Below are 21,953 nucleotides of genomic sequence, written 5' to 3' on the forward strand. Positions count from 1 at the left end.
CGTTAAGCGTCTGCCTTCGGCTCAGGTCATGATCCCAGGGTCCTGGGATCGAGTCCCACATCGGGCTCCCTGCTCGGCAGGAAGCCTGCTTCTTCCTCTACCACTCCCCCTGCTTGTGTTCCTGCTCTCGCTATCTCTCTCTCTGTCAAATAAATAAAATCTTTAAAAAATAAATAAAATAAAATAAAATCAGTATTTGAGCCTCCTACAATGATAGTCTCATGCCCAAATGGTCAAAAGAAAGTAATACCACTCCTGACTTCTAAGTCCTCACATTCAAAAGAAGAGGGCATCAGAAAGGTACATCGTTTACTGTTCTTGAAGAGTAATTAATAATTGACTTTTAATAAAACCAAGTGTAAACAATGTACCAAATTATTAAAACATTACCTTTTTAGCCTACGTAGGCCATGGATTCAAGATCATGAACTTAAAATCAAAACCAAATAAGTCAAATCCAAGAGGATGAAAAGGGGCCATTAAGCCTGGTGCTCTGTAAATTAATACTTTGAGGTAAACTTAGAAGTATTATAGAAAATTACTATTTATTTAATGTTTCATTCTATTTGAAAGAGAAACTCCCAAATGTTCAATACTACCCTATATTTAAAAGTTAAAAATATACTGGAAATGGATGGAGTCACGATAGCACTGAGCACTTTGGGGGAGGATATAGCTACAATCATAGTACAGTGTCATAGCAAAATATTTTAGATTGACCAGCTGAACTGTTAAATGTTTAATGTGTATTAGAAGCATTAGTTCCAAGGCAAAATGAAGCGATATTATGTTTAACTGTTTGTTTGGAAACTTCTTTTATTAAAAAAGATTTTAATAATGCTATATGCAATACAGGTGTGATAATACTCAATAAAGTATTGTGTAACTTGATATAGTGAACTTAGGAATGTAACAATCCATGTAGATGATGCCCATCCCCTCCTCCATTAGATCCCCTAGTAGCAAAATGTAAATACCCTTTTAAAAAATAAAGAGGCCTTTGAGCTGTTGGAGCAGAGTAGGGCAGGGCAAGGAAAGTGCTCTTTCCTGACATACTCTTTGCTTCTGGCTTTGACTTCATTTAGTAAGGTCAGTTCTCAAAGAACTTCGACAAACCCTTCTATGCTCCACAAAAGCACAGGAGAAGGAAAGCTTGTCATTCACAAGCAGCTATGGACAAAACCAGCGGCAGAGAACAGGGTTAGGGAAATGAGGGGGAGAAAAAAGTTGGAGTAAAGTGCACAGTTACTGTCAAAAAAATATATTATTTTGATCCTAAGAAAATTAAGAGAATTTTATCTAATGAATTAGATTGCTGACCTTTTAATACATTTGGTTTTCATGGAACATACAATCACCATCGGACATAAAAGACTAGTTTGCTTTAAAAAAAAAAATTGCTTGGAGTTATCTACAGGAATCTTGTGAACGCAATTCAAGGATAACATTCTGCAGCTCTTTGGGTATTGGATGATTTCCTCCGGTAAGTCCACAAGGAAATAGGGAAATGTTAAATTCACCGATTCAAATGGGCATTTCCCCAAATCTCTGACTCTTTTGCCCCCTCTCGCTCCTTCTTTTCCTAAATGCCAGTACTTTCCAGTTCTCCATCCTCTACCCCTATTGCGTGAGACCGGGAAATCATGAAGAGTTTCTCCTTGTTTGTAAACTGCCTCTGCACCAGCTGAGGTGGCCGGGCCGCGGGTGGTGACCCTTGGCTGGGATCCTCCGGGGGCCTCTGCTGCGCCCCCGGGGCCGTGGCGGCCTCACAGTCTGGCCTTTCACGGGCTGTTTCCACAACCGACTCCAAAGAGGTGCCAGCCTCCCGCAGCGGGGTGTAGCCCTTATTGCAGCAGGATGGGTCATTCGACGAGTCCGGCCTGGCTGGGGGTGAGTCCTCCAGCCGCAGGGGCGGGGAGGGGGAGGCAGCTTTGGCCAGAAGGCTCGAGTCCAGCTCCGCGCTGCGCGGAGAGGGTGGGGGCTCGGGGGACGGTGGCGCCCGGTAGTCCGGGAGCCCGCTGGTGCTGCGGCGCCGCAGGGCCGCGTACTTGCCGGTCCTGGGCAGGCGGCCACCCTGCCCCCTGGCGGTGCGCGCCGCCGCTGCGCCCTCGGGCTCCTCCAGCTCGCTGGGCGCCCAGCGCGAGCCGCCCGGGGCACCGCGGAGGTCGGTCAAGCCCAGGTCGAGCTCGCCCCGCGGGATCTCCCGGGAGCCACGTTCCCCAGGCGGCCTCTGCCAGCTGCAGCTCGTGCCCTCCGCGTCCCCATCCCCGTCCCCGTCGCGGTCCCCTTGCAAGGGTAGTAGCGCGAAGGCGCTCAGCGAGGAGCCCACGAGGGAGCTGGTGGTGCTCTGGCGCCCCCAGCTCTCGGGTGGGCTGCAGGGCGCCGGGCTGCTGCCGCTGCTGGCGACCGCGGTGGTGGCGGCGGCGGCAGCGGCCACAGCGGCGGCGGCAGCGGCGGCGGCCCGGCGACGGCTGGCCACGCCCGAGCGCTCGCGGTAGATGCTGTACACGGCCTCCGCCAGCTTCGGGGGCTCCCGCGAGCAGCGCGGGGACGAGACCAGGTCGGGCGGGGACGCGGCGCCCTTGGCCCCGCCGCCGCCCCCGCCCAGCACGGCGGGGTGGGACCACGAGCCCCTGGCCAGCACCGCCGCCCCGAAGGCGTCCCCCGCGCTGCCGCCGCAGCTCCCGGGCTGCAGCTCCAGGCCCCGCGACTGCACGTAGCTGAGGAAGCCGTTGAGCGGCGGGGCTCCGGGGGGCGCCGAGGCGGGGGCGGAGGACGAGGAGGCGGCGGCAGCCGCCGCAGCCGCTGCAGCCGCCAGGTCTTTGGCGCGGAGGCTGTGCACGTCGATGACGGTGGAGTAGAGGTCCCGCAGGTTGATGATCTTGGTCTTCTTGTCTCGGTTCTCGTGGAGCACCGCGTTGGCGCAGATGAAGAGGAAGATGCCGATGCCCATGATGAGGGGCCCGAAGACCTTGAGTTTGTCAGAGTGCAGGTATCCGGAGAAGATGCGGAAGAAGAAACCCACAGACGTGGAAGAGGACGAAGGGCCGGCGGGCCGCGCTGGAGGTGTGCTCCGCGGCGCGCCCATCAAACTAGAGTTGACACCCCCCGGAGCCCCCAGGTGGCTCCTGGACCGGTTTTTGCTGCCACTGCCGCCGCTATTGGCCGTGGTCGGGACGCGGTGGCCGCTGCTTGCGGCCGGCAGCTGCTTACCCCCTTCCCTGTTGGTCCCGTTGGCCTTGGGCCAGTAGCCCACCACCGCCATGGCTATGCCCACCAGCAGCACCAGGATCCCGCAGAGGGCAATGAGCCCCGAGATGGAGCACAGCTTTAGCTTGCCTTTCACCACCACTACATCGTTCTTGCGCCTTTTCTTGGCTTTCCGCTTGCGCTTGGGGACCTGGGTTGGGGGGCGGAGGGGATCCTGCTTTCTGGCGGAAATCCTCAGGAGGCCACCGGTGGCGATCATGGTGAGCCGGTGCCGCGCGGGGCTAGTCTCTGTGGCAGAGGCTTGTGTAGTGGGGGCGCCGGCTGCCCACTAGCTGCTCCGCCACCTCCTGCTGCTGCAAAGCAGAGGAAGACAGTCAGAGGGTACAGGCTTGGCTGCAGCAACATCCCACGCTTCCAGGTCCCACCACATGTGTACCCCCCACCCCGGGGCTACCCACTAAGTGAGGTGCCGCCGGATGTAGGGGCCAGGGGGTGGGGTAGATGGATTAGGGCTTGAGAAACGCTGTTGTAGTCATTGATAGAAGGTGATAAAACAATTTGAGAGAACGCCTTCTCCCCCCCCCCCCAAACCCCTTTCCCACACACTCTGTAGGTGATATTTCAGCATCGCTCATTTCAAACCTTCCCAGCTGGCAGCTGAAGGAGTGCTGACCGTTATTAGGAACCAAATGTGGGGACTCAAAGTGGTGGTTGAGGATTTCCCTGGCAAAAGCCTTTCCCTTTGTCCTATGGGAATCAGAAGATTGCCCAAGGGAGCTGTACAGGAGGTTCAAGTCTCTAAGCAGAGGAATTTGTCAATGTTTAGTCACTAAAACAGTCACAAAAGTTACTATTTTATAAAGACAAAAGCAATTTTCATCACTGGATGAAAAATAAAGGTCACATACTGGCAGGCAGACGGCTTATTTACTGCAGAAAATTAATAGGGAGTTCATTTCGGGGAGAACACCAGAACTACGTCAGTCTTCTGACAATAAATCCCTTCACAAAATTGTCTCCGACCTATTACTGTTCCTGCGGCTAAAGGCAAGCAGCATTTTTACTCATCTCTTCTTGCAACATCTGGACAGCTTCTTGGGGTGGAATATTTAGTTTTAGGTAACTGGTTATGTAACTGAGCTCTTCCTTCTGGCCTCCTCTCCTCCCTCAGAGGAACTCCCTTAAAGGTATCCTGCTAAATCTCATCAGGGACTTTGAGAAGTCCCCTAGAATCTCTAGGAGAAAGATTTTTTTTTTCCTACTGTGGGAAAATTACAATCTTAAAAAGAAAAAAAAAAAGAAGACCAACCACTCTGCCATAATAGCTTTCTGACCCCTTATTAATGTGCCAACAGCACTCTTCAGAATCCTAATATTCAAATGAGAAGGCAATTAACTAGGTATAGCAGTCCACATAATAATGATGATTTGTAGAATGACATCTCCCCTAAGTGAGAGCTTGTTTTCTTCATCTTTCTCTCATGAGGTCATTTTTAAGAAGGGAAGGTGGCAACAATCAATGCACTATCCTATAGGAAGTTTAGTAGTTTATAATAAAGCCTGGTAGGTAAATGCACAGATGTGTCTTTGTGGATATCTGTGAGCTTCTAAAAATTTCAATCCTCCTGGATCCCCAGAGTAAAACATTTTCTGTTCCATTGGTTGTGTTCCCTCCTATAATAGAGATGCTAAAATTAAGGGCATTGTATGAATTTGAAAGGTTCAGATATCACTCAGAAGCCTTTTGGTATTTTATCCTTTATGAAATAATTCATGTTTTAGAATAAATTACCCTTTGAAAATGTGGGATTACTTAGGAAGAATTTTGCTTTTAATTGGTGCCTGGGTAAAGAGCTTTGGCCCTTGATCCCCTCCATTATATCAATACAGGCAGAATCTTTTCTCCACTGGTGGAAAAGCAGTGGAAAAGCAAACCGTAATCAGCTCTTTACAATGTTTGCAAATCAATGTCTCCTTGGAACTTAGTTGGTTTTCAGTAGAGAGAAATACTAGGTAGGTTAGAGAGGAGTTAGTAGAGAGAATACATCTATAAGCCTTTAAAATTTTGTTTTAAGAAGAGGCTGCACCAGTAAGTACAGATTGTAAAAAAAAAAAAAAAAAAAAAAAAAAGAGTAGCTACTGTTCATCTGTCACCCCCCAAAATAAGCACATTTATTGTGTAGTTGTAACATAGACACTGCTGTTTTAAGTGATCCCTAGACTGCAGCATCTTTAATGCAATAATCTGGAGATCTGCAGTTATTTTAAGGATTCAGGATCCAGACATTTTAGAAAGAAACCCAGACTCAGTTGGCAGGGTGGCTCTCCCAGAAGAGGGAAGGGCTAACATTTTGTTGGGCACTGATAAGGTGCACCACGATGCTGAGCATCTTTGGGAAAGAAGGTACCCACATGCATTTCTCCTTAGTAAGGCAGCTTTGGCTCTTGGCAGACAGAATGTAAGGAAAATTGGAATGGATTTCAACAATCGTTTACAGATCTTTAAAATTAGTTTAATAGCTAGTAATTAACTCCCTAGTTTATTATTCCTTCAGCTCCCTTGAAGGCTGAACTCCTTTATAATGTATTGCCATCTGACGTGAAATACTGACAAAAGTCAGATGGTAAGGAAGACCCACCTTCGAGGCTTTTCTTCATACATAATGAAGGGAAACAAACTTAGCAGTCGAGGTTGGCTGACCTCGCAATTTACTGCCTGATGCTGGTCTTTCCGCGGTTAAGGAATGGAGGATGGGGGAAGCAAAGGAAGGATGCCTAAAAATACAACTGCTTCCAAGAGAGACATTCAAGTTCTCGGCTCATGATGGATTAAGCCCCTCTCGGCGTCTGAGGCTCCCAGCCCATAGGCTGGGAGCGCCCTGCCCTGCCGGGGCTCAATCCAGATCCTCGACCCGCACTCCCTAATGGGCAGGATAGCGAACCCCTTGCCCTGCTATTTGGTCTGCTTATTTATGTTGGAGTCACATGAGTGCAGCCGCTGGGAGTCCACCTCTAGAAAGAACACAGGCAGGAGCGAAGTGAGGGCAATCCTGAGCTCGCTTTTTCTGGGCAGCGCATCCCGTGCAGCCCGCCCAGGAAAACGACTTTCCCGGAACAGCAGCCCGGGGCACCGGGGCTCCGGGCCGCAGGGGTGGGGAAGGGCAGCTCGGGGGCCGAGGGACTCACAGAATTGCTCAAAATGGCAGCACTATAAGCAACCAATATCGCTCACTTACCCGGGAAGGCTGGGGCAGCTCCGGGCCGGCGAACGGGCGCTCGGGCGACACAAAGGAACCATGGAGAAACTTTTTCAGCCCGAGCCGACGGCGAGGCGCAGATACAGCGCCTCGGGGCCCACCAGCCGAGCGCGGCTCAGCAGCCCAGCGGGGGCGAGCGCCCGCCCCAGGTTCGCAGCCTCCTCCGCTGCCGTGGCGGGAGCCATTTCCAAGAGTTTCCAAGAAGTGTCAGGTCTTCCGCAGCCCGCATCCTGCCTCGGAGCCGTCCTCCCCCCCGCCGCTCCTCCTGCGCCTCCCCGCGAGCCCTGCCGCGGCGCTCCCGGGCGGGCCCCAGCGCCTCTTTTGTGTGGCTGCGGCGCGCCGGGCTCCGCCGGGTGGAGTTGAGCCCGCGGCGGCGGCTGGCGCGGCTCTGGGCGGCCGGACTCGCGGCTGTTGCTAAGAGACTGGAGCCATGACACAGGGAAATTGCGGCAGGATGGCAGTCGGTACCGGCCCGACTCTGCTGCTCGGGGGCCACCCGCCCCCCGCCTCCTCCCAGGCACTGCTCCACTCCCCCCCCCCGACTCCGCGCCGGCCTCCCCGCGCTCCCCCCACTTCCTCCGCAGCCCGCCGCCGGTGCCTTCGGGGGGAACCGCTTCCCAGAGGACCAGGAGGCGCGAGGGGAGGCGGAGTGTGGCGGAGCGGGGTGGGGGGTTGGGGGGTGAAGACGGTGAGGGGCGCGAGGTGAGGGGCGTGGGGCGGGGGACGCCGGCGGGGAGCGCTGGGCGCGCGCCACCTCGGCCTCTGCCTTCCCCGCCCCCGGGGCGCGCCGGACCACCGCCCGCCTTGGCTGGGAGCTTTGTTCTTTTCCCTCCAACTAACTACCTGTCTGAGCAGCGGGCCGGAGGGCGCCGAAAGGAAGGGCCGTCACTCCCGGAGGGTCTCTTCGCCAGCGTCCGAAGGGCGCTCTGGGGCGCGAGAGGGGGCAGTGTCCGCGTCTCCCGCCCTCCCGCCCCCCTTTCCTCCCTCTTCCCTCTCCTCTTTTGTTGCCTCCACTCTCGGACACGACAGCCTGGGCTGTTTCTCCCCCTCCCACTTGGGAGTTTGCGGTGTGGACGTACAGCGAGCACAGTAAGTTGTCCCCCAGCGAACTCGGGCCGGCTGAGTGGAGGCGCCCCCGCCGCGCTGAGCGCACCGCGGGCCCCGGGGCAGCCAGTGTGTGATGCCCTCGCGCCCCAGCGGAGCCGGGCTTTGTGACCGGCCTCCTCGGGACCGCCGCGTCTCCCCGGCACTCGGGGCAGCTGGGGCTCAGCGGAGATTAGAATCGGTTCCGGGGCGCTTCCTTGGGCAGCCCCTCTTGCTCCCACCCCGTGCGGTAATCAGCAAGCATTAAAAGGAAAAGTATAATTCTCCGGGAATCGGGTTAGGATCAAAGATGGGGAGGTGGGGGTAGGGAGGATGTCCAAAGTCCCTACGTCATTTTAAAAATGCGAGAGGTAGAGAGAGAGAGAGATAGCCTGTTTCCTAGCTCATCCCTGTCCTCTCAACTGTAAAGTAAAAATGACAGGGAAAAGAGAATTTCAAAGTGGAATTTCCCCACGGAGTATTGAGAAAGTAAGAAAGATTTTAATTATCTACTGAAGTGAGGCAGCCAGGATTCAGGAATAAAGCAAGAGAAGAGCAGACGAAACAAGCGCTGTCTGAACTTTGGGGTGCAGACAGAAATCTTATGATGGTGGGGTGGAGTGGGTGTTGTCTATGCTGAGTTTTGCTGTTTAAGGATCCACAGAATCCCCACAGGAGGGCTTTGCTGGCCACAGTTCCAGTTACAAGATTGTTCCTCCCTAATACACACATCCTTCACTTGTGTTTAAAGCTCAAGCATACACTTTTCAAAAAGAACAATAAGGACACAAACATTTACAGATGCAGTGATATAAATGTGGGCCATGTTATATGAGGTGGGGATGGAGATGGTGGGGAGATGGGAGGGGATGAAGGAGAAATGTTTCCTAAAAGGAAACTCTGCACCTGCCTGTTTGCAAGGTGACCCCTGTCACCCTTTTCAAGCAAATAGTGAATCTGGGTGATGATCAGGGTGTTCAGAACCCACCTCTTTCCACTTCTCTATTCCTGCTCAGATTATGAATGCTAGAAAACAAGCCATATATAGGGAAAGTTTTAAATTCCACATCAGATTGTTTCCTTTTAGAGAAATCACTGCAAAGGAGAAATAACTAGGTCTAGCTGTCATCTGTAAAGGTTTTTTGGCTCCAAGCTTCCAGATTTCTTGAATCTCAATAATAATCTGGTGTTTTGTACAGAGACCGGATCTGAGATCTCATTTCTTTACACAGCTGGCTGCCAGGGGCCATGGGTGGTACCTCCTCTCCTTTGTGGGCCTCTGTTTGCCAATCTGTATAAAGAGAATAATATTGCAGAACTTCATTAGGATTTTAGAGGGATTAAGTCATTAACAGTTTCTAATTTCTGCATAAATTATAGTCATTGTTTGCACCTTTAAAACTCACTTGAGGGATCTGGAGAAGAAAAGAATCCTTTTCTAGATAAACAGGCCTTGGACATAGCTAGTTTTTTTTTTTTTTTTTTTTTTATGTTGATGACTACAATAAGATTTATGGTTTATTACTTAGAGGCTTCCTTCCAAACTGAGCTCTTTGGAACTCTGAGCTGTTCTATTTAACCTGAGTGTTACCACCTTCAGTAATTTTCTCTGTTTTTAGCTCAGGGTATCAGAGGAAATCAGACAGATCCCATCTGTTTCCAGAGGAGTCCTTTATCCTCTCTGTAATAATAGAGTATCAACATACATTCCTAGGGGTTTCTGAGTTACGTAGAGTTATTTTATTTGCCCCCCCCCCCCCCCCCCCGGAGTTATTTTCCTTCTGATTCCACTGGCCATTTCAGTTGGGATGATTTCTGGGATTGTGGGATACTAAGTCCCTGCTAAGGACCAAAGGGCTAAGACTACCTAATCGTGATCATTCATTAGTGTCTCAAGAACTTGGAGCTCAGGACAACATTTGGAACATGTTGTAGTCAGAGAGCAATGAAGGCTTGGGGAAAAAAAAGAAGAGGAAAAAGATGAGCTTCATTTAGTTGGATTAAACTGTGACCTGAAACCTTTCATTTGCTCTTTCTTAAAAACAATCCTTATGTAATTTTTTTCAGTTTCATAAATTATTCACAACCCATTTGCTTCCCCTGATCATTTCATCAATGTGGCCTGGCTCCCCGGCCTGGGCTCCCAGCACTGCCGAGGGGGAGCAGCTGACCGGCCATGGGTCCACTGAGACCCCTCTGGGTCTCCAGGAGCCTGCAGGTGGAAAGGGTTGGCTTACCTCAACAGTTCAGCAATGCCAACCTCTCTGCAAGCCCCCCTGTCACAGATTGCTTGGGCTACAGAACCAGAGGTAGTTTAGTTTAGTGGGTTCTGGAACCCACTTTGTATCCTCCACTAACTAACTACTTCATTTAAGTAAGTAAATGACTTAATCTTGCCTGCCTCAGTTTCCTCATCTGTAATTGGGACAATGACACTAATCCCTACCTCATGGCATTCTTGTGAGGATAAACAAAGTTCCTGTAAATCAATGCCTAGCACGCGGTAAAGGCTCATTAAATTTAGCTTTCAACCTTATTAGTCCTAAGATCCTCTCCGAGCTTGTTTTCATCACTCTCCCATCCTATTCCTATTCATCAGGATCCACTTGGGACCGTACCCGCACTTAATCTCTCTGGAATGGGGTTATGGAATCAGCTGCTGTGATTGAACTTTGCTGCCGGTCCGCGTGGTGGAGGCCCGGTGCCACTCACCAAAGCCCACTGTCCAGGAGTATGAAAACACCCTCCCTATCGCTGCTTTCCTCACTGTGCAGTTGGCCAGGGCCCTTTCATCTCACTCTGCTGGAGAACCCCGCTATCAAACTCGTCACTCTGCAGTCAAATTTGAAAGTCTGTGAAAACGCAACCAAGAGAACATCCTTCAGCCTGAAGGTTTGAGGCTCTCCCAGAAAGGACTCTGAAGCCATTTTTTCGACAACAGAAGAAGGAACCTGTTTATCCCAAGGTTGAACACAGGACGTAAAATTCCTCCTTTCCTCGTGGCTTCATACCCTGCCAGGAAGAAGCAACATGACAGGAAAAAGCATGACCAAAAAAAGCAATAAACTAGGCAATAGATTTCGCAAATAAAAACATTGCATGGGACATAAACCTAAAAACGATTTGTCGTTGATCTGAAATTCAGATGTAACTGGGCCTCCTGTCTTACCTACAACTCCAACACAACATCCCTTGGTAGCCTCACAGATGTTTCCATGGCACATGTGAAGGAGGAAAGAGCCTGAAAGAAAATGTGAGCTGCAACAGGACATGAAAGCCTCACCAGATTCCCTTTGGAACAGGAGAGGCAGAAAAACATCGAGCAGAGCCTGGATGGATCAAGAGCACTTGGAAGTGTAAGGGCAGCTTTTCCACAGCCAGGCTGCTCTTGGCCTGGGGTTTTCTCACAGTTCGAGATTCCACGGTTCCTGTTTCTAGCCCTTGCGCATGGAAACCCACCCTGCCAGAGGGACGGGCGCTTGCCTCCCCATCCACTCCCTGGAGGCCCACAGGTGAACCTCTGAGACACAGAACTCAGCAGCACTTTCAAGAACTTCAGTTTGGAAACAGGGTAAACTCATGCTAGCGTCAAGGTCATGATCAAGCCTGTTTCTTGTGTTTCTGAAAGGTGTCAAAGAGTTCAAGCCCAAAAGCTGTCACTACACAGGAAAGAAAATGATGAAAAGTCTACAGAGCATTCAGTAGAACCCATCAGTTGGGGGACTCTCCCTCCGTTCCGGATAGGTGGCCATGTGGCAAGAGCAGCCTACACTCTGCCTTCAGCCTCGATCATTCTTAACATTACAGATCACCAGGCTCTTGATTAGAGGCCAACTGGGGTTGTTTTCTCTAATAAGTGGGTTCATTTTTGTACATTCCATTTTCCCCTACAGCCTGCATTTTCTACCATTTTCCATGTACACTATCAAAGCTAGAGTGTGTGTCTTATAAAATAATTGAGGTCGGAGATGAGAAACTGGGGTGTGCTGGCAGGCCTGAGAGCAGATCAAAGATGAGCTAGGAAAGGGCTTTGCAGAGGGGGCTCCATCCGTGGAATAGCCAAGGACAGCTGATGGCTAAATTTGCCCTACGTTCCCCAAAGTTATCCTAAATGTCCACACTCAGGTCGCTCCTCTTATTTCTTATCATCTACAAGCACTATGGAGAGATGGACTTGTCCTACTGAGAACTAATAGGAACTCACATGTCTGATCTCCTTTCAGAATTAATTGTGATGTGAGCTGCTGTGGGTACCCAGCAGGAAAGAAGAAACACAGACAAGGAAGTGGTTTTCAAAAATAAAGAAACGTTAGAGTCCAAGATCGGTGCTCAGGTGACATGTCTCTGATTCATCCACAAAGCATTTTCTGAAACACTGCTTGTGTGCCCAGCTCTTGGATTCCTGCGTTTATTTACTTAACAGGTATTTCTTGAGCACCTACTATGTTTAGATACCATTCTAGGCACAGGGGATAGAGTGGGGAGCAGTGTGAACAAAGCCCCTCTCTCTTAGAGGGGGGTGGGCAGAAAATGAGCAAATACACATACAAGGGAGACAATTTCAAAATTTGGTGAGTGTTACAAAGAAATTCAAAGCGGGTGCTGTGACTGGTCAGAAGGAGCTGGAAGAGAGTCATTTAGACTGTGTATTCAGGGAAGGCCACCAAGGAGTGACATGTACACTGAGGACTGGAGGCTGAAAAAAAAAGCTGACCATTTGAAAGTAGGGGACGTGGCCTTACTAGCCTATAATTCAGTTAGATTTCATCCAAAATTATCAGTGAGCAACACCAGGCAAGAGAGAGTAAATCTCTAATGCTAGAAGACTTTAGAAGAAAATGATCACTGGGGAGAAAAAAAAAAAAAGAAGAGTTAAGGAATACTTAACAGATGCGGATCCCACCCTGGACCTGGAAGAGATTTGGATTAAGTGGCTACATGGAGTGAAGGCACGGAGTTGGACAGGTGAGCAGTAATGGACATGACCTCTCTGGGAGTAGGGGCCAAGAATGCCATTGGTGGACCTGCCATGATGCTTTCAACAGGAAGGGGCCTCCAGGTACTCAGGGCTCTTGCTCCTCAATGTGTGGTCTGTGGACCAGCAGCAACAGCATCACCTGGAAGCCTGCTAGAAATGCAAAATCTTGGGCTCCGTCCCAAACCTGCTGAATCACAATCTGAATTTTAACCAGATGCCCAGATGATCTGGGTGCACAGCAAACTTTGTGAAACCCTGTGCTAGTTCAGACCTCCCATTTTAGGGATGAGGGACCAGAATTTACCCCATCCCCATCTTTGCATGATGTGTGCATGCATGCGTGACATGGAGAGAATTCTGCTTTTAACTGTTAGTTTCAGTAATGAACCCAGAGGTGTATAACATCTGTGCCCAAATATGCATTTCTTACATAGGGCAACCAGCCTGGTTTTTAGCTCAAATAGAAGAAGCAAGTTAAAACTTGGTCACTTTGCAGGTTTATGTATCTATGGAAAAAACCAGTTTGGTGGATTTGAGTCCCGAATCCAGCTTTCCAGAAGATCAGATGACTCCGCTCTTGGATTACCCTTTGGCTTAAGACCACTTATACTGAAGTAACTTGGCCCCTTCTAGCCATGTGATATTGAGCAAGTTACTTAAGCATCTGGATGTAGTTGTATTGTCTATAAAGGGTGATTTATAACTCCTCTCTTTTAAGGTTGTCGTGAGGAAGAAATGAGGTCATCAGCGGCAGCTTGGAAGAGTAGTTGTGGGGAAGAGGTGCCCTGGTCCCCCATTACCTCTCCCTCCCCAGAAAGTACCCCTAAATGAACGTATAGCAGCAACAACTCAGCACTTGCCATGTCAGTGTTCCCCATCACACCACGTCACCGGCCCTGAGCACGTGCCGTAGAGAAATCTTTGAGCCACCACCGTAGGTGTTTCTTGGGGTACAGGCAGCGAGGCCTGCGCGCGGTATTCACATGTCAGTGGTTGTGGTGATGACGGTGCACAGTGATAGAGTGCTCATCATGTGTTGGGTACTGGAGATGCAGCGGAGGGTAAAGGCTACTTATGAAGTTCGGGTCAGATCCAAAAGACAGGGAGATGTTCCTCAACTCGCTTTGTAGTTCCGCCTGAGTCCCAGGCAGGTGGCAGTGGCTTCTTGGCCTCCGCCCTGTCACCCCCTTACCTTCGGAGCTTCAGCACCCCTAGGGTAACTGTGTTTGGAAGTCAGCTTGAGTCTCCTCGGTCTCCCAACTGTGCCAATGCGACCATCATGCGAGTCCCACAATTTGTGCCACTACTAGGAATTCAGGCGGTGGGCCTCCCTGAGCTCCCCAGTGTTTTGGCATCCCCACTGCTGAGTTACTGAACAGGGAATCTTTATGTTTGGGGCTCAAGATCAGCAGGAACCAAAGGGCCACATGGAGAATTAAATTTCACATTTGAAGAGGGTGCCACCCAATTGTTCTTTTATTACACACGCTGTTCACATGAACCCATAGTAACATCTACAGTGCATTTTTATTCTTTGAGGGTAGAAAGTCATAACAAGAATAGAAAATTGAATCGCCCAAATTACCATCACAAAGCATATATATGTCTAATACATAAAACCAATAAATCAGCACTGATGGCATATTTGTACCCAATGAAACTCTTCTGATCCAGTGAGAACCACAAAAGATATGTTAAATGATTAAAATGGGCTCAAAGTAATATTGATAAAAGTTTTCTTTCTGAAGAATGAAAGTAACACCACAGTTTTTACACTAAGCTTAGTTCTGAATTTCTGTAAAATCTAAGTGATAACAATTTAAGCTGGCTTCCTTATACTGAAGATTGAAGGATCATTGCCTCAGAAAAAAATCACACATATTTTCTCTGTCAAGAAAGATGCCAACATCACTTCTTGACAGGCGAGGTAAAGTGATTACACAGCTTTTTTATAGAGGTAAAATATTGGTATGGTATTTTGGAAAATGATATGTAGAAAAAGCAGAGATAATATTTCAGAATATACCCGGTTTTTATTATTCTCCAAAGCCACTTGCTCCAAAGATCAGGGTTTGGCTACAGAAAGGTCTGTGGCGTTCTGTGTATTTACACAAATCATGAGAGCTTAATGTATTCATCTCACAAAAGCAAAGAAGCTGTGTCCCACATTTCCTTCAAATTCCTCCCAATCACTTAAAACTTCTGGGTTTGATGACATCAATATTAATGAAATGATAGAAGATTTTGATACCAATCAGTGTTCCGGCTCCATTTTCTACCCCCTGCCCCAGGAAACGATGTTTCCCCCATTTACAGAGAGAAATATATTATGATCAAGACTGAGAATCTGCGACCCAAGGGAGGGGAATTAGAAGAGATGGTAATTTGCAGCCGTCGCTGTAAGAGCTTGTACATTAGAACATAGATTTAATGGCTTGCTTTAGAAGTCTTAGAACTCAGAGGCTATCTGCCAGTTCCCCCTGTAAGCAGTGAACGGATTTCTGCAGGAGTATCTGCTAAAGCAGGGGGCACTTGGTGGGAGCAGGGGTCGGGGCGGGGTCACGAGTCCAGCTTCTCAGCTGGGAGGAAGTTAAAAGGCTCCAGGACTTCATCAGTGGCACCAGCTCTTTGATTATCTGGGCCCGTCTCCCCTAGCATGTGGAGACATCCAAAGTCACTGTAGTCTTCCAACTCTGAGCAAGATGGTTTCTAAACCACCTCAAAATGGTCATTTTCATACCCTTTTCCTGGGTGATGCTTTGCCTCACAAGGTGAGGTGGAGACTGGAAATGTCCTATTTATACAAAGGATGTAGAAAGTCAACTAGATAATTTGATTCCTTCTTTGCTTTTGCAGCCATAAAAATCTCAAGGGCATATTGCATAACCTCTTGGACACAATACATATTAATGCACTATTTAAATGATGCATAATGTTGAATAGTTGCTATTGAATGATGTGATTTGAAGAAAGTACTAGATGGCTTTTAAAGATTCCTCCCTGTCTTCCAATCCCTCATACTCTTGCTTAAAGCTGTGGAAGCTGGAGACAGGTCCTTTATGTAAGTCAGTAGAGGCCACTGCACTTTCTACTTCTCTGTGTAACCTAAAAACATCGGTTTGTACAAAACACACTAAAAATTCCAATGTTCCGAAACATAGAGAAGCTACTGAGTTTGGCTTTATACCACCCTGGATTTGGCCCTCGCTTGGATGAGTGACCGTCCAACTCCTTCAGGAGGTGGGACACTTGAAAACCTCAGGGCTCTTTTGGGGACATTTTGAGATAATGAACTTAAAATAAATTTATGATTTGGGATTGGATCACAATCATCTAACATATAGATTCCCACATAGGATTATAGTAAGCAGCAAATATTTTAAGGAATGCTTATGGAAGAAAACCTTAAAAGTAGGAACTCTTGTGTGATCACATCCTAAAAATTGGACAAAAAGCACAGTCATTTACCTGAGCCAGGGGACAACTTGACCTAGTTATGGAACAACAGTATTCTCCAAGAATATACTTTTGAAAAGATGGTCTTAGCTACTGTGATGGTTAGATAACTAAAGATCTTTGTCTTTGGCCTTCTTGGGGTCTTGGGGGGTTTTGTTTGATTGTTTCTTGGTTTTTGGTTTTTGTTTGCTTTTGCCACTTAAGGTATTGACCTTCAGGATCACACAGCAAACACCTACCTGCTTTCTTATTCTCTCTCTCTGTTCTGGCCTCTTTCAGCAAAGCTGCTTTTCAGGTTTCCCTAGCTCATTAACTACCTTGTTTCTCTGGACAATACCCCAGAGGTATTAGTTGGCACTTTCCCCCAGTTGAACCTCGTATTTTTCACCCTAGCACATTTTCTTTATCCAAGCAAATCTTTTGCTATTGGTCTCTATCCTTATGGGCGTCTAGAATACTTGCTTTGTTTATCTCACCACTAGCTAGGGTACTGTTTACTCCCTTCTCCTGACCATTAGTGAACTCACAGAAGGTTCAGGACCACCAGGGGAATTTCTTCTCTGGTTATTTGTATTCAGAACCTCACTATTCTCAGAGGGAGAAGTACCTAGAGACCAATATTCTTTTAAGACAGAGCAAGAGTTCAACCCACTTTGAATCCTTTTTTGAAGAAACATTCACATGAAATATTTCTCAATGTAAATCAGGTAATAAACTCAGGTTGCATTCAAACACTCCTCTGCATTTCCATCTCAGGTGTTGTATCACGAGTGTTGATTCTGTAGATTATTTAACACTTTCTCCTCACAGCATTTCTGTACAAGGTTAATGTTCATGGACTAGGTGTTTGCAAAATCCTCTTGGCGGTTTTCCTGGTGGGTCCTTCTCCCACCCCCACTCTCCTAGGATTTTCAGGCAGAAGGATCGTGAGCCCTGTGCCTCTAGAGGAAGCTCTTCTTCCTTTGCTGGAAACCCTTCCTTGTCTGTACAGCCTCTCTGGGCTTTCCTTGCCATCAGCTCAGCAGGGCTCAGGGATGCCATCTGCCTTCTTCTATAAGTAGCCACCATCATCCCTCTTCTCTCCTCCTTGGGATATTGCTGTCCCCAAACTCATGCTCAGAGGGGGGTGTTTCTTCCTGACTATCACCTTTCTCACTCGCTCTAAACAAATGTACCAGCATTTTTTTAGAGTTTTGCTGTCAATCACATGGCCCAATAGCCAGCATAATATAAATAATACACCCGAGGAATTTACAGGGATTCCAGGATCTTACAAACTGATGAGATTGTAAATGGAAGTCCCATTGGTTTTGTCGCAGGTTATTTTATTTCTGAGAGTGTGGCTCACCCATCCTCCCCTCCTGCCCTACCACCAGCAAGACTGCACTGATCCATTATTCTTCATCAGGGGCCTTTTCCCAGCACTGTAGGCCTGACAGCTTAGGAGGAAACCTCAGGCACAGACTAGTCTAAAAACTGTGGGTCATTTGCATCTCAAATGTCTTCTCCATTGGAAAGGTGGCCTGGCCTCTGCCTGGAACACTAACTACCACGCCAACCCCCCCCCCTCCCCCCGCCTCGCCCCGGCCACTTCCCAGTCTTGCTTACTAATTACGGTAACTCGAGCTACCATCCTATCAGCTGGACAATTGTCCCTTCATTTGTCTAGAAAGTAAGCTCAATGAGAGCAGCTACTTGATCCTGTTCACTGCTGCATCCCAAACACCAAAGAAAGTGACTGACAATTACCTGTCATGCATCTTCCATGTAAAGACAGTGAATGGATTTGTGGACAAAAATTAATTAGAAATATTAGACAGCATCCCATTAATCAAGGAGCCTATATAAGTGGAAGAATTGGAAGGAGGTTCTATCATTTGAATAAATGTAGTAACACCATTTTTATGGAAGTAATGACAAAGATTTGCAAAGATTTGTATTGCAAAGATGTCAATTATTTCCTTAGCTTAATACAATTCCAATAAAAATCTGACTGGAGTTCTCTTTTTTACCCTATGGACATTATTCTAGAGATTTACCCAAGAGACTTGAAAATACACTTCTGCATAAAACTTGTACATGAATATTTATAGCAGCATTACTCATAATGGCTAAAAAGTGGAAACAACTCAATGCCCATCAGCTTGTGAATAGATAACCAAAATGTGCATCCATACAAGAAAATACTATCAAGCAAAAAAAGGAATGAAAAGGGACGCCTGGGTGGCTCAGTCAGTTAAGCATCCAACTCTTGGTTTCGGCTTAGGTCATGATCTCAGGGTCTTGAGATGGAGCCCACCTCAGGCTTTGCACGCAGCAGGGAGTCTGCTTGAGATTCTCTCTCTCTCTCTGTGCCTCTGCCCCTCCTCCCCAATACATAAATGAATCTTTTAAAAAAAGGAATGAAGAACTGACATGGTACAAAGTGGACAATCCGGAAAACATTATACTCAGTGAAAGAAACCAGGTGCAAGAAATCACATATTTGAATCTATCACTCTGTTTGTATGAAAAGTCTAGAGAAGATAAATCTACAGAACCAGAAAGTAGAGCTCTGGTTGTCTGGGGCTGTGGTGAGATTGAGGAGTGATTATAAAAGGGCACAATCTTGGGCGCCTGGGTGGCTCAGTTGGTTAAGCGACTGCCTTCCGCTCAGGTCATGATCCCGGAGTCCTGGGATCGAGTCCCACATTGGGCTCCTGGCTCAGCGGGGAGCCTGCTTCTCCCTCTGACTCTATCCCCTCTCATGCTGTTTCTCTCTCTCTCTCTCTCTCTCAAATAAATAAATAAATAATTTTTTAAAAAAAGGGCACAATCTTTTTATCTTTTTGGGGTGATAAAAATGTTCTAAAATGAGACTGTGGTGATGGTTGTACAACTCTGTAAATACACTACAAAAAAAACCTGAATAAATAGTATACCAAAAAGGGATGAATTATATGTTATGTAAATTATATCTCCATAAAGCAACATAGAACACTCTAAAGTATTTATGTAAGAATAGGGAGGTATGAGGAGCCAAAGCACTTCTGACCAAAAAGTGGTGACAAGACAAAAATCATTTCTCTTGGGAAAAGTCTTAGGGAATTTCTGGATTAAAGGGTATACACAACAGGAATAATAACAATAATTGAATAAACAAAATTTATATATTTGTATTGAGAATAAACAAATAAACCTGGGTCAGAACTTCACACCTTAAATAAGATGTAACCTAAAATATATTAGATTTTAAAGTAAAATGTAAAATTATAAAATGTTTAGGAGAAAACTCTGTGGGACAAATTTGGACATGGTAAAGAGTTCTTGCACACGCACAATCCATATAAGAAAAAGTCAATAAACTTGACCTTGTCAAAATTAATTTTTTTTTTTTGCTCTGTGGAAAACTGGCTCATTAAGAAGATAAAAAGATAAGCTACAGGCTGGAAGAAAATATCTGTAAATCACATGTCCTGACAAAGGACTCATGTCTATGATACATAAAGAACCCTTCATTTTCAACAGTTTTAAAAAACCCAAACAATCCAATCAGAAAATGGGCAATAGACATGAATAGACATTTTGCTAAAGAGTATGTATGGATGACAAATAAGCCTATGAAAAGATGTTCAACATCACTAGTCATTAGGAAAATGCAAATTAAGATTGTGATGAGCTTCCACTACATTTCTCCTAAAAGAGCTGAAATTTAAAAAAAAAAATAGTCACAATATCAAGTGCCTATGACATTGAGGAGAAACAGGGTCTCTCATGCATTGCAGCTGGGTATGTAAGTGGTATAATCACTCAGAGTAATTTAGCTGCTTTTAAGAAAAATTAACATACCCTTGTTATATGACCTAGCATTCACATGTCTGGGCATTATCCTGAAGAACCGAAAACTTATATTAACACAAAATCCTGTACACAACTGTTTATAGCAGCTTTTATATGTAAGGCCAAAATTTGGAAACAACCAAAATATCCCTCAATAAGTAGTTAACTAATAAATAGTTAAGTTCCACTACCTCCCTATCATGGAAGCCAACTCAACAATAAAAAAAGAACAAACTATTGATAGATGCAACAACTTGAATGACTCTCAAGTGCATTGGGCTGAATGAAAAAAGCCAGTCTGAAAGGGTTCCTATCGTATAATTCCATTTCTATAACATTTTCTAAATGCCAAAATTGTAGAAATGGAGAACAGATTACTGGTTTTCAGAAGCTAGAGATGTTGGTCAGGGGTCAGGCAGGTGGGGAAGAAGGGAGCTGGGGGTAACTATAAAGTAGTAGAACAAGGGAGATCTTTGTGGTGATAGAATAGTTTTTCAACTTGATTGCAGCGGTTGATTACAAGAATCTGCACATCCATGGTGGTTATAGACATCTACACATGTGATAAAATGGCACAGAATTACATACACATGTTATACAATGTCAGTTTCCTGGTTTTGATCTTGTACTATAGTCATGTAAGATGCAACCACTAGGAAACACTGGGTGAAAGGTACATGGAAATTCTCTGTAACTTAACCTCTTTGCAACTTAATGAATCTATAACTATTTAAAAATAAGAAGTTAAAAAATTGGTAAAGAAAAAATAGCTATGCAGACCCAAATGTATTATAAAGTCATAATAATGAGTAAATTATTAAAGTTCTAATAATTAAAAGAGAATAGATAAATTAAATATATACATGCACATAGATGGGTAAAGCAATGAAAGAGATTTTTTATATGTCCACGGTGATACTTCTGGTCAGCAGGTCAAGATTTTTAACAAATCCTATGAAGTTTGCTATTCAGTTCAAAAAAAAAGTTAGGTTCCTGCTTTTCACTACATTCCAGAATGAATTCCAGGTGGATTAAAGATTTAAAAGTAAAAAAATTAGACTGTTAAAAAATTAAAGAAAATGTGAGTGAATATACATCTGATCCCAGGATAGAAAGAATCTTTCCAATCAGGAATCAAAGACCAAAATCATAAAGAAAAAAATTGATAGTTTGCACTCATAAAATTTAATATTTTAGTTAATATCAAAAAGAAAATTAAAAAATAAAGACAAAACAAGGAATAATTTTTCAATGTAGGCACCAAAAAGTTAATATCCTTAATATATAAAAATGTTTCCAATACCTAAAAAAAAAAGATCTTAATTAGAAATAATGGATAAAAGGAAAAAAACAAGGCAATTCATAAGAAATCCAAATAGCGAATAGGCAAAAATCGATGAATTTCACCAATAATGAGAAAAACCAGACTTATGAACAACAATTGCATTTTGATACAATTTTTCACCTTCTAATATGGCAAAAAAGAAAAAAACCCTCTTTTCTAAAACATAACATTCACTGTTGCTCAGAAATAGGAAAACATATTTGCAATGTAATGTAAGTTTTAAAATGTGTCTACTCTTTGAGCAATTCCACCATTGGGATTTAACCTACTGCTAATGATAATGATGACAAAAAATTAACATCAACAACAATAGCTAATAAACGTAGCACTTAGTTTATGCCAGGCATTTTTCTAAGCACCATGCAGGTATTAACTCATATAATCCTCATAACAGTTCTGAGGTAGGTTTTGTGGTTGAGAAAACTGAAGTTCATAAAGGTTAAGTCATTTAATCAAGGTCACGCAGGTAATGATTGCTGAAGCCAGGATTTGAACACAGTGGTCAAGCCTCAGAGAACATGCTGTTAACTATTACACTATACTTTCTCTCTTCCTATAAAAATAGCGATATTTAGGGACGTCTGAGTGGCTCAGTCGGTTAAGCCTCTGCCTTGAGCTCAGGTCATGATCTCAGGGTCCTGGGATCGAGCCCCACATTGGGCTCCCTGCTCAGCGGGGACCCTGCTTCTCCCTCTGCCTGCGACTCCCCCTGCTTGTGCTCTCTCTCTCTCTCTCTGACAAAATAAATAAAATCTTTTTAAAAAAATAAAGATATTTGCAAAATTTTGTGCATGGGTGTTCATCG

General features: G+C 45.9%; 1 protein-coding gene and 1 long non-coding RNA gene across 4 annotated transcripts; one reads left to right on the forward strand and one right to left on the reverse strand.

Annotated features, from left to right (window-relative positions):
* Positions 1 to 366: 366 nt before the first annotated feature.
* TMEM200C (transmembrane protein 200C) lies at positions 367 to 7,427 on the reverse strand. Of its 3 annotated transcripts, XM_045886400.3 has the most exons (3): positions 7,311 to 7,427; positions 6,447 to 6,889; positions 367 to 3,563 (listed from the first exon to the last, which is right to left on the reverse strand). In XM_045886400.3, the coding sequence occupies exon 3, from the start codon at positions 3,467 to 3,469 to the stop codon at positions 1,583 to 1,585; it is 1,887 nt and encodes a 628-aa protein (XP_045742356.1). In that variant the 5' UTR covers positions 3,470 to 3,563; positions 6,447 to 6,889; positions 7,311 to 7,427; the 3' UTR covers positions 367 to 1,582. The 3 variants fall into 3 exon arrangements, with proteins under 3 accessions (XP_045742356.1, XP_064433964.1, XP_064433963.1); XM_064577894.1 differs by lacking the exon at positions 6,447 to 6,889 and having other exon boundaries at positions 7,311 to 7,416; XM_064577893.1 differs by lacking the exon at positions 7,311 to 7,427 and having other exon boundaries at positions 367 to 3,560; positions 6,447 to 6,993.
* A 6-nt stretch (positions 7,428 to 7,433) lies between these two features.
* LOC135362516 (uncharacterized) lies at positions 7,434 to 10,523 on the forward strand. Its single transcript, XR_010407317.1, has 2 exons — positions 7,434 to 7,556; positions 10,150 to 10,523. It is a non-coding gene; the product is annotated as an uncharacterized LOC135362516 (long non-coding RNA).
* Positions 10,524 to 21,953: the final 11,430 nt, after the last annotated feature.

This window comes from Mirounga angustirostris, unplaced genomic scaffold, assembly GCF_029215605.1.
Source record: "Mirounga angustirostris isolate CCGP_5_RB_7025 unplaced genomic scaffold, mMirAng1.0.hap1 SCAF_14, whole genome shotgun sequence".
Taxonomy (NCBI): Eukaryota; Metazoa; Chordata; class Mammalia; order Carnivora; family Phocidae; genus Mirounga; species Mirounga angustirostris.